This window comes from Cydia splendana, chromosome 21 (assembly GCF_910591565.1).
Source record: "Cydia splendana chromosome 21, ilCydSple1.2, whole genome shotgun sequence".
NCBI lineage: Eukaryota > Metazoa > Arthropoda > Insecta > Lepidoptera > Tortricidae > Cydia > Cydia splendana.
Genome location: NC_085980.1, coordinates 15,325,986 through 15,339,351, shown reverse-complemented (window position 1 = coordinate 15,339,351; position 13,366 = coordinate 15,325,986). Strand labels below are relative to the sequence as shown.

The window sequence follows — 13,366 nt, the reverse complement described above, 5'->3', positions numbered from 1 at the left end:
CTCTGGCACGTTTCGGCGGCAGAGCCTTCTTTGGCTTTCACTCGAGACAATGGACTTTATTTGCATTATGTTTTCAATCATGATGAACTATCGGGTCGGAAGTGGCAACGGTGACATTGACATTGCCGATAAAACGTTGCTAATTCTGCAACCTTGGCATCGAAATCGAGCGTAAACACCAGCTCAGCTTAGTCACCGCGAAAAGCTTTCATGGGTTCATTGCCCATAAATCGTCTTCTGATTCCATATGCTGTATAGGAAGTGAAGGTTTTATTTTTAGAGTTTGACGCTCCCACGCGGCGCGCGCGCCGGCGGCGCCGGCAGTGCTGCCCCGGACCGCGCCACAGACGGACGACGCGACTCGCAGTTATCGTACCGCCCTCCGAATTTCGAAACAGTCGAGTGTCAGTGATAACTTTGATACGGATTCGCCAATCGCGAGCGTCGACGCTCGTCTTGATAAGAAGGTAGCTAGTCGAGTGCGGAATCGAAAATTTTCAGAGTGCAACACGGGATTCTGTTTCTATAATTACATTACCCTTGTGTAAGTGAGTGCGATGGGGCCGAAGGACGAAACGGACGCGAAAGTCCAGACGGGGACTTTCATCCTGTCAGAGAAGATCGACGACACCAAGTCGAGGAAGAACGAGAAGGATTTGAAGAAGGAGATGAAGCGCTTGGAGAAGGAGAAGCAGGAGCGCGAAAAGCGCGAAAAAAAGGCTCGCGAAAAGGAAAAGGAACGTGAGAAACAAGCTAAGAAAGGTCAGCATTATAAACATTTCTACTTAGGATCTAATTGAAAAGGTTTGAGTTTATCATTAGCGTTATCGTGATGTCATCTTTTGGAGGTTACGAGATAAGCGCGATTGACGTCGGACAATAAAATTGTGCGGTTTTATTGCTAAATAAAAGCGCGCAGCCGAATCGAGGCAGCGGTTACATCATTAGCTGACCTTGGTGCGCTCATCGCACATTCTTGCTGGTTACTCATTGGGCTAGCAAAATTAAAGTCAATAGAGCAGTCCGGAGTTGTCGCGTGTGTTGTCCCCGAGCTATGAGTAATCATAATAGTTTATTAAAACTACGAAGTCAAGAATTTCAAATCCTCTCTGGCAGAGGCTTCTAAACGGATTACTCGTTAAGCTATCAATAAGTCAAATAAAGTGTGGTTTACAAATATGCTTTACGTATGCAATCTTTGATTATTTTATAGGTACCTATGTAATAAAATGTTCCAAAAACATTGCGTCACCTTTCTTACAAACAAAGACCTCAAACCATTCAATATCACATCATAAGTGTTGAATATTCATGTTTTAATGGTGTCGTTAAGAACTATTAAAGTAATGGCTTTATTTCTGCTCGGAATTGGATCATTTGAACAGTCTAGAGTTTGCTAATGGAGCAATTAGTATTCGATAGGCTGTTTGTCGAATCGACTCTCTTTCTATGTCACATCTTGAACTTATTCCGGTTGCATCTCTTCCTCCTTAACTACTGCTTCAGGACTTTGTGTCCTCTTTTCCGGCTTTTCTTGGCAACGCTTTTTCTTTGGCGTCCTCTTTTTAAAAACAGTGACTTAGACTACTCTCCGGTATTTATCGAGTCTCGTCGACTTCGTGGAATTGAAATCTAGATCAGGAGTATTATGTTGGCAACACCTCGACGTTTCTCGGCATGCGCGTTACCTATATTCTATTTTGGAAAGTTTACTACTATTTCACCTAAATGCTCTATGAAGAATCGTATGTAATTTTATCTGGACGTTTTGCGATAAAATTCTGGGTGACATTGGTGTCGTGACAGCCGATCAGTGTTATTTATGATTACAATAGGTACAGTCAACCAATTTGATTCCTAGGCAACTATAGAACCATGTCATATAAATCATTTTGTCGAATTGAAAGTTAAATCTTTGAATCTATTTAAGTGTACGGTATGGTGTCTGCTTATTGCTACTGCACACACAAAAAAAATCCCAGCGATTGCATGACATGTTAAATAATCCTAGCTGATTGCTTGCATTCGTCATGGACCATGCAATTCCACGTTCTCCCGTATTTATACATTGTAATGCGGTTTCTCCTTCAATCATCTCGCCGCGTGACCAGCGGGTTGTAAATATCTTTATTTATGCCGCTTTACAAACAAAAGGCACCGGCTGTCACGATTCTGCCTGCATTTAAACGAGGTAAGGTGAAACTTCATCGCGGTCGCTACAGATTATTGGAGGTTGCATATGTACTGGACTGGCACAATATACTGTAAACATATTACGTCTAAAGTAATGTCAATGTTTGAATATGTTTGAATAGAAAATATATTGATTCTACCCAAAACTAGCGTTTACTATCAGCTCCACTTATTCTGCTGGAGACCAGGACCCTGGTTCTTCTAATAGGTCATGTGCCTCACGCACTGATAGTGCTAGTTTAGTAAAAGAGTGGTAGAAATATTTGAGTAGTAGTGAAACTTGCGTAAATGTAAATAATGTCTGAAGACAAAGAAAACGGCATATGTGGTATAAAAAAGCTGAAGGGATCGTCGGACTACCCTAACTGGAAGTTCCTGGTACGTAATTACCTTGAAAATAAAAACTGGTGGGAGGTAATATCGAAAGATGTAGTAAATGCTGACTTAGACCGGAAAGCACGAACAACTATTTGCCTGTTGTTGGAGCCAGAGTGCTTTACCCACGTCTACAATGCGAAGACTGCCAAAGAAGCCTGGAACAACCTGAAGAACGCCTATGAAGATAAAGGTTGGGGCAGACGTATCCACATACAGCGAGAGCTCTTTAACTGTAAGTTGGAGAATTTCAATTCTATGGAGAGCTACATATCCAAAGTGACGTACCTTGCACAGCAATTGGATGATATTGACGCAAAAATCCAAGAAAATTGGTTGATATCGATTTTGCTCGGTGGTTTGACGGCGGAGTACAGCCCCCTCATAATGGCTGTAGATAATAGTGGCCAACCAATCACGTTAGAGCAAATTAAGACGAAATTGTTGCAAGAAGGAGGTCGTCAAAGCAAGTTGAACACGGACTACGAGCAAGCGTTAGTGACACGTAAAGCACGAAACGATGCCAGATCTACACCTAAACCTAACGATCGTAAGCAGAAGTTTGTTTATAAGTGCTACAAGTGCCACGAACAAGGACATAAGGCGTCCGAGTGCAAGGAGCGTACCAAGACCGCGAATGTGTGCCTGAACACTAAGGAGGCGATTGACAAAGATAAGTGGTATCTTGACAGTGGATGCTCTAACCACCTTACCCATGACAAGAGTAAGTTGTTGTCTTATAAACCTGAAAGAGGCAGCATGAAAATATCGGTAGCAAACGGTGAGAAATTACAAGTAAAAGGACGGGGGAACGCTGAGCCCCAAGTCAGCGAGAACGAAAAATTAAATTTAGAAAACGTTATGCATGTTCCCGATTTGTCCATGAATTTAATTTCGGTAAGCGACTTAACCAAGAAGAAATGTAAAGTTATATTCGACGAAAAAGGTTGCGTAATTCAAAAGAAGAACCGAACTATTGCAAGTTGTAAAGAGGTCGATGGCATTTACGAGTTGACAGAAAAGAAAAACAACGTCGTGTATTTGACACTGTCAAAACAAAATGAAAACATTTCTAACGTTTGGCATAAGCGCTTGGCCCATTTATCCCGAAATTATATGTTGAAAATGAAAAACATCGTGACCGGTATGCAATTTAAGAGCACAGATTTGTGCGAACCATGTATTCCCTGCATTGAAGGAAAGACGTGCAAGAGTCCCTTTAAAAACAAAGGTACGAGAGCCACGGATGTTCTGCAAATCGTTCATACTGATTTATGCGGACCCATGGAAGAGCCGTCGTTCGGAGGTTCGAGGTATGTTCTGCTTTTTATCGACGATTATACTCGAAAGACTCATGTTTATTTTTTGAAAAATAAAAGTCAAACTTTCGATAAGTTCCGTGAATATAAGGCGGAAGTAGAGAATGAGACGAGTAAATCGATTAAAATCTTAAGATCGGATGGAGGTGGAGAGTACTGTAATGCAATATTTAATGCTTTTTTGAAGTCTGCAGGAATAAAACACCAGACGACTGTACCCTACACGCCTGAGCAGAATTCTGTTGTTGAGAGAGCTAATCGTACGATCATCGAAAAAGCAAGAACACTACTGTCAGAATCGAACTTGAGCAAAAAATATTGGGCGGAGGCTAAATACTGTTGTTTATTTGAAGAACAGGAGCCCCACGAAAGCTTTGAATAATGCAGTGCCTGAAAAGCTTTGGACTGGAAAAGACGTGGATGTCAGTCATCTGAGAATATTTGGTTGTTTGGCTTATAGACTTATACCAAAACAAAAGAGACGTAAATTGGATATGAAGACAGAACCAATGATTTTCATAGGAGATCCAGACAATCAGGAAGGGTATCGTCTGATGAATCCAAAGACGGGTGAAGTGACAACTGCGAGAGACGTCAAATTTTTAGAAAATGTGTTTCTTCAAACAGAGAACGTCAAGAAGTCGTCAGAAGTTGTCATTAACCTGGATACGGACTCTGATAGTCAGCCCTATTTATTAAATGGATCCACGAGTGTTCCTGAAGTATCGGAAGTGCACGAGAATGAGTTTCTTGACGCTGTAGACGAGAACATAGAAGGACCTGAACCTGAAGTACCTGAGCATGAGCACGTACCTGATGAGGTGGTCACTAATGGCGAAGTGATAATACCTGGCCTATCAGACAGGAGGTATCCTCAGACAAGTTGATCGGTACGGTTGCAATGTTATGTATGCCAAAGAGAGCAATCTTGATGGAGATCCTGTCACCATAGAGGAAGCATTGGCGAGACCGGATAGCGAATTATGGCAGAAAGCTATAGATGATGAACTTACGTCACTGAAGGAGAACCAGACCTGGACGTTAGTGGTCTACCAGCTGATAAGAAGCCAATCCAATGCAAATGGGTGTTCAAGATCAAGAAAGATAGCGAAGGCAAGGTAACGAAGTACAAGGCTAGACTCGTAGCGAAAGGGTTCACACAGGTATGTGGTGTAGATTATACGGATACCTACTCTCCGGTAGTTAGAAGCTCTACTCTACGATTATTGTTCTCGCTAGCTGCTGAATACGATTGGTTTATTGACCAATGGGATGTCACGACTGCATTTTTATACGGGAAGATAAAAGAGGATATTTACATGCTTCAGCCGAAAGGAGCAGTCGCCAAAGGTCAAGAAACCAAGGTATGTAAGCTGCAGCGATCTCTGTATGGTTTGAAACAAGCGTCTAATGCTTGGTTCAAAGAGTTGGACAGTGAAATGTTAAATTTAGGCTTTGTACAATCAAAAATAGAACCGTGTTTGTATCAAAAACAGCTTAAAGGTAACAAGAAGTTAATTGTCGTGATCTATGTTGATGATCTTTTTATATTTGGCGATTGTGAACAGGAAAAGCAAAGATTAAAATCAGGTTTGCTTGACAAGTTTAAAGTGAAGGACTTAGGCGCGGCTAGACATGTTTTAGGCATGAGACTGAGACGAGAGAAGGGACTTATCCATCTCGATCAGGAACAGTTTATTTTGGACTGCTTGAGGGACTTTAACATGACAGAAGCTAAGCCGGTAACTACTCCAATGGAAGTAGGAATGAAATTAGAGAGATCGACTGATTCCCAATGCCACCTACCATACCAAAATTTGATAGGATGCCTAAATTATTTAGCCTGTAATACGCGACCAGACAATGCACACGCCGTAAGTGTACTTTCTCAATTTAATTCATGTTATGATGAAATACACTTTAAGTGCGCGAAACGGGTCCTAAGGTATTTAAAAGGTACGTCTAACGTGTGTCTCACTTTTCGAAAAACAGGTGATTTAGACTTACGTGGCTATGTAGACGCAGATTGGGGTGGCGCGCTCGATCGCAAATCCTTCACGGGGTTAATTTTCAAGTTAGGCTACAATATTGTTGCCTGGGAAAGCAAAAAACAGGCGACAGTATCATTGAGCTCTACAGAGGCAGAGTACGTAGGGCTGAGCCAAGCTTCAAAGGAAGCATTATATTTGCGTAGTTTACTGAACAGTTTGACTACTGGAGGGAGTAAACCTGTAGTCATTTTTAACGACAATCAGTCGGCACATAAAATTGCAGCCAACAAAATGATGCATAATAGGACAAAACACATTGACATTAAGTATCATTTTATCCGTGAGTGTGTACTGGCTAATAAGGTTGAAATAAGGTATATGTCAACAGATAAAATGATAGCGGACATTTTAACTAAAAGTGTTTCTGGCCCGAAGTTAAAAGGTTTTTTGAAGGATTTATCCCTGTCAAATTATCCTATTAAGAGGGCGGATTAGAGTAGTTAGGTGTTTGATATTATTATGTGTTATATGTTTTTTAAATATTTTGTGTCAAGTAATAGAATAATTTTCTAGTTTTTGCTTTTTATGCGATTTAATTTGTTGGCGGATTTCTATGTTTGTGTAAAGTCAGTCACGATAGTTTAGCATATAAATTTTATTTTATGTACCGAGTACAGACGAGTACAAAAGTAAATTATGTATGTCCGTAATAGTTTAAGAGGGCGTATTGGAGGTTGCATATGTACTGGACTGGCACAATATACTGTAAACATATTACGTCTAAAGTAATGTCAATGTTTGAATATGTTTGAATAGAAAATATATTGATTCTACCCAAAACTAGCGTTTACTATCAGCTCCACTTATTCTGCTGGAGACCAGGACCCTGGTTCTTCTAATACAGATCTGGTCTGAAATCGACTCATTTGGAGTTTAAATCGGGTGCTTTCTTGCTCGACATCCTGTCTATCCACTTCTATGCGCCCAAAAGCAAAAGTTACTTAATGAAATAACTTTCAAAATTTTGTGCACCCTCTTGCTTTGTAAACAATAAAGTCGTGCATACTCGTATATCATTTGAACATTTGGTTCGTTTGACTATTGAATGCACATATTTCCGTTTGTGCCGGAACAACATCGTCTTTGTTTTCCAGTGTTTTCTTTTCCAATTAGCATTGTAGCTTTCTGGGTTAACTGCTTGAATAATTCTGCTTTCTTAGTCATACATATGGGTCTAATCTAATTGGAATTGTATAGTATTCCCACAGTGGTTTTCTATCACGGCATTACTCTCCGTTGGCATTGTTTACTTCATCTTTACTAAACCTTGGTCAACGGTTTCAGATTAATTTCTTCCCGCTAAATAAGCTCCCTGGCAAAGTTTTCTAAAGATACTACTTACTGGCTAAATTAGGCTCCCAATACCTACAACTACAGTTAACAGCAGAAGTACTAAAGTGAGCGAGGTGTTCAAATTCAAAATGATCTTGATCTCTAATTTATTTTTATTTTATTTTATTCATTTTAGGGATAACAAACAACTATAGAATGTAATGTTACATTTAGTATTACAATTAAAATTAACTTAATGTAATGTATACCTATATGACCTATACCCTGCTATATCATTACGACGATTTCTAATTCACCACCTAATTAAATTTTAGATACAGTCGACGTCAAAAATATGCTAACATTTTTCGCCTTATTACAAAGGAATAAGGTACAAAAGTGTAAACATATTTTTGACGTCGACTGTACTAGTCCTACCTCAAATTGATTGCCACTGTATAAAATAAACTGTAGTCAATTAACTGGAACACTTTACGTGAGTTTATGAGTTTGTGTGTCAACGTGTCTGCGGGACCGGTCTGTTATCTAACACTCGCCATTGAGCAATCGTTTAATAAGGTTCGAGACAGGTTTCGTATCTGCGACCTCAAAAACTTTTACGAATAAAATTCGGTAAAACGTGTTTAAGATATCGCAATTGCTTTATCTCTGGAGAAGTCTTAATTAAGTGTTCTTTATTAGTGTTATTGTCATCTGTTTTAGATAGCCGTGGACTATTGTAGTTAATTGTGTTGTTTATCTGTCGTAGAGTTGTCAGCTTGATGCAACTAATTGGTTTTGCTATTATATTATCTAAGGAAGTTATTGTTACTGTAATCTTCTTGAGTAATAGTGTCGCCATTGTTGTTTACAATCTGTTAATCCGCTTAGAATGTTTTTTGAGTATTATTAATATTTGTAATAATGAGATATTTACGTACACATATTAAGACTAGCGTTGGTTCGAGTTTTTAATCACATATTTTGTTGAAAATGATTTTAAAAATCTTATAATTTAATTCGTGTGAATCCTTCATACTTATTTCGCCTTACATGATTTACACCAAAATCACATCAGTCAGAACCTAACCAACATTTACTTCCAGATTAGAAGATTAGATTACCTGATGTGATGAGGGAACGATCATCAAATCGTGTTAGTAAATGCCGTGATTCGAGATTTGCCGCTCGACTGCTGCTGAAAACGATCGTTCCAACCACCAGACATCACTCGAATGTTATGCATCGCAGTATCAGATAAATGGTTCATATTTACATCAACTTGTCATGTTGTGCTCTCACTTATCGCTTGAATCTAGCGACGATTATTAAGGGAGTCTGACCTTTTTCGTTGCAGCATTTCCTTCTAACCGTCTTCATTTTCTGTTGTGTGTGTAGGATTTGTGTTTAGTGCTACTAAATATGTGCACTGTTAAATATGTGTTTCATGGAAGTGTGTTAAGTCTTTTCGTACCGTATATTAGTGAAGGTTACTCTACTTCGCTATTATTATTTATTAATCGTAAATTAAATGTGCAAAACCGCAAAACTCCAGGCAATAAGTGCGGTTGCCTGAGCGAACCGGAAACAATTTAGCAAGAACAGTTTCGTACTGACAATTCACGTCTTCCAAAGTTATATTACTTATGCTAGTTTCAGTAGACAATTTAGACAGTTGTAGATATGGATAAGAGAGTACTGAGATAAATATTTTTGCTCCTTGTATTATCTATTTCCTTGGGAATTTTGTGTAACGGAACCTTGCGTTGAATCTTTAATTTTCACATCGACATCATTATCATTATCTTACTACTTAATACCTAACTATCCTGATCTGGACCTTTCTTCTGTATCTTTGACCGTTAGTATTTATCGCATCTGGTCATAAAAACGCATGTCACGTAACATAACGTTTCCAAATACAAATATATGTGCAATTGTGTACATACTGTAAGATATCTTGGTTCACTCGAATATAAAAGGATAGGAAATATCATCATGGCATACAATTGAAGAAATGAGAAAATAATATGAAGCTACGAAACGTTCGGCTTTAGTATCAGCTGTTGGCAGTGGTCTTTCTTTAGGGTCATCATCACTCAGTTCACAGACGGAGACACAAATTAAAATGCAAATTGAGCTCTTATAAACTGTTCTGAGTTTGAACTCCAGACAGAACAAGTTTACACCCAATCAGCATCATACTGATTGCCGATACGATTTTTACCGTGGTGCGGATTAGACGGATGATAATGTGTAGACCTTATTTATATGCAATAAGGGTTACGTATGGTCAGTTAACTGGATAGAACTGTTCGTAGACCTTTGGTATTATGGCGGCGGCAAAAAGTGTGATCGATCAATCACAGTCGTCGACCGTCTGCGCCGATCGACTTATAAGTACCAACACCAACCTATTACTTACTCCAGTTGAACACGGTCATAAATCTTTGGTCGATGGTGGCTTATGGTGGTTGGTTTGCGGTAAGTCTGTTAAAAACTTACAGTCAGTAGCCATGAATATATATGTATAGTTTCGTTCAGATTGCTCACCAATCAACAACATCTGAAAGTCTGAACACGTTCAGACATATATGTATACGATATAAGAGGTAGAGTCGGCCCAAGCTAGTATTGCAACTGCATGGCATTTGTAATGACAATATGTAATACGAAGTTTATAATGACACTTCCTTACTTTGTTCTGTTCAAACTCAGCTCAGACGGACATTAAAGAGAAGCCCGACTGTGACCAACCAAGGTTCTGTCTCTGTTCAAAGTAAGGCTGTAAACGGAATGCGCGGGCGCCACTCCCGTGTCCACTGCACTTGCGCGGTGAAACCTCGCTTCCTCCTTTCTACTAGCACGACGGGAACTCGTCGCTTCCGTCCACGGTTAAAATCACTTTTCCTTTTAATATAACTTTAGCCATAATATACAGGCAAATATTTCTGCCATAATCACTAGCCTTGCTCTGCGGAGGGCCTACCGCGAAACACTAAATTCTAAATTTCTACAGACGCAGACGTCTCTATCACACTTTCGTATTCGAGCGATAAAGAGGCAAATAACGAAATTTCGAATTTCGTGTTTCGCGGTAGGCCCTCTGTTACCAAATGTCTGTAGTTCCAAATATGTATGTCAGTCAGCCAGTCAGTCGGTCTGTGTCAGGTCGTGTCGAAACTACGCTAATCCCTACAACAGCTGCCTTTGTTGTTTGAAAATAAATTATTTTAGGTGATAAAAGAAAAATGTGTGGTCTACCCTGTCATAAGCACTTATGTTCTGACGAAAAGCGCAGAATTATCAGCTCTGACACAATGTTATTTATAGAGCCATAAAAGCGTGTCATGCATGTTAGCGGGCTTCGTTGTGTAAGATATTATTGCAAATGACTGCATGTCACCAAATAAACCTACTCTCGAACTTTGGCCCTTATTATTCATCAATTAATTGTCATACATTGTTCTCTCACAATTCATAAACCAATTGCAAAGACTAGGTCCTGTTAGTACAATATACATCTGTGTAAGACAATAATCAGCCGCACGCCCCAGTTGACGATGTTTTCCCGGCGGTTCTACAGAACATTTGCAAAGCATTTGCGCTGACGCGCGTAAATACGGATGCCTGCGGGTGGTCCGACTGACCAACAATCTCAATGTGTTCCGTGGAAATTATGCAATGTATGTATGTACGTGTGGGAATTATTTCCTGGTATCGGATCTAAATAAACGAACCGTCATATCTTATATTTTGACGAACATTATTTGTAAAATTGTTGTTGCCTAATCTGCCATACATACCTATATATGCACATACATTTGCAGCTAATACGTTTGGATATTTAGACAACTGCAACTTGTTAAAGTAGCAGTAGAGTTAAGCTACGGGCTTACATAAACTTGTTAAGTTAATCTGTCGTTGCTCTTTCTAGATTTTTTAAAGATCCTCATCAACGCTTCCGAAATGATAATAATAATTTGCTCCAATACCATGCCCATTAGCTAAACTTAGTATTTGCCAAAAGTTCCATAAAAAAAGGGTTTTCAAGGTCAATACCGCGCTGGATAAACTATGTTCGTGTCGTGACACACATCCCATTACTAGGCACGCACACTTTCAAGTGTTAATGAAAAATAATAGTCCCGTTACGTCACTACATTAGGTCACTATTCCAGGATTAAATAGAACACTTGAAAATTCCAAAAAAATCCCGATTAGTCATTCCAAGAATACCAACTACGCTTTAATTGATCATCGGCGAACCTTATTCGCATACACATAAGGTTTATACACTGAGAGAAAAAACTAACAAAAACACACTTAGAATTACAAAAATAAAACTTAATCCGGGGACAAGGAGAGTCAACTAATAGGAACAAATTGACTTTTGCAATTTCCATTTAGTAGGAAATACAACTTCTATATTTGTAATTTGAAGTATGCTAGAGTAATTTCAGAAATTTGGTTTTGTTATTCCGAGAGGTGCTTTAGCAATATCGGAGGTGATGACGTCATGGGTGAAAACTAACCGTTTTGTAATTCTAAGCGTGCTTTAGCAATATCGGAGACGATGACGTCATAGGTTTTACTAAACTGTACTGCGATTCCAAGCTAGCTGTTGTTATTCTAGAGATAATGACGTCACAGGCAAAAACTAAACTGTTTGCAATTCCTCCGCCCCTAGCAAACGGGCGCCGCGAGAGCATGTCGCGCGCGTGGTAGCTACCCGTCTCTATTTCTGTCTGTATGAATAAAAAAGCATTTGGTAGTATATCTCTGTACTAAAGAGGCACTATAAAAGCCTGTCGAGATATTCTACCCATTCCTTTCTTATTCATACAGTCAGAAAGAGACTAGTAGTTATTACGCGCGCAACATGCTCTCGCGGCGCACCTGTGCTAGGGAGGTTGGAATTGCAAACAGTTTAGATTTACCTTTGATGTCATTATCACTAGAATAACAACAGCTAGCTCGAAGTTGCAGAACAATATATTCCTGTAGACCCCAACTACACAGTAGGTCGCGGGTTAATATGTCCATGGCCCACAATATATCCTAAATTTATTATTTAACTTAAGTATGTTTTAAACAAAGAAGACACGAGACACGCCCGCGCGACATCCGACACAATACTAACTCTAACCAAATGAACGTAGCAAGTAGCTGTGTTGGTATTACAAAACTCGTTTAGTGATTGGTACAACAATGAACATAAACACAACAAGTCTATCTACTAAATACCAGTAAACTTTGTAATGTCGCTATAGTAACAACTGAATTGTTATTTTAAATGGGGTAATGTTATTCCCGCGAACTCGTTTTTTAGATATTACAAAACTATGTAAGTGAGACATTTACTAAAATCATAACTTGAAATCACAGATGCTTTTTTCCAAAAATCACAAACTTTACTAGTAAAAATCGGAGAATTTTAGTAGTAATAAAAATGGATTGTAACAAATACTGAACTTTGTTTAATGCTCCATTTACTAAAGTCTGTTTGCTGAAATTAGATTTAGTATTACTGAGCTGTTTGTAGAAATAAATAAATTTTACAGAAATAGTGAAACTTCCATGATTACTACTAAAACTTCATTTTTTCCCCCAGTACAGAACTGTTTATTAATTCCTGGTGGTGATTTTTCTCTCAGTGTAAATTGTGCGTGAATTATGTTGGGTGAATGACGGGCTATTTCTGCCCGGCCACAGGTCACGGCGCATGAAACACGCGGCCGATATTCTTGGTCTTAGCAATCGCTGGCGCCATAATTACAGTGGAGTTGGGATTTCTAATGTATAATATCAGCCCTACGCTTTGCTACTGCCTCATGATTTGGTAAAGAGAACATAACAACCGGCGAATCGAATTAAAAAATGAACAAGTACGATTTCGTTGGTCCGTCGTTGGAAACGTGGACACAAATTTGAACTAATTGGTGTTTTGAGTTCTTTATTTTCAAAATCGACAAACATGTGAGAAGCCTTCAAATTGGGCTCACTCATAATCATTCAGTAAACATTCGGAAGATTTTAACCCTAATGTTGATTGACTCTCTAGAAGTTTCAATTTCAATATCCCTAATGTGGTTGCTTTCCCTATTGAGTACTGACTGTTTTCACACAAAAATCAACGCCTGCGTCCCTACTTTC

The 13,366-nt window shown here is 39.1% G+C and overlaps 1 protein-coding gene across 1 annotated transcript in view; it reads left to right on the top strand.

Moving 5' to 3' along the window:
* The first annotated feature begins 311 nt into the window (after positions 1 to 311).
* LOC134801060 (actin-binding LIM protein 3) overlaps positions 312 to 13,366 on the top strand; it is a 106,171-nt gene continuing 93,116 nt past the window's right edge. The window contains exon 1 of the mRNA XM_063773588.1: positions 312 to 762. Coding sequence (XP_063629658.1) covers positions 558 to 762 — 205 coding nt within the window. The 5' untranslated portion in view covers positions 312 to 557. The remainder of the gene's footprint in view (positions 763 to 13,366) is intronic.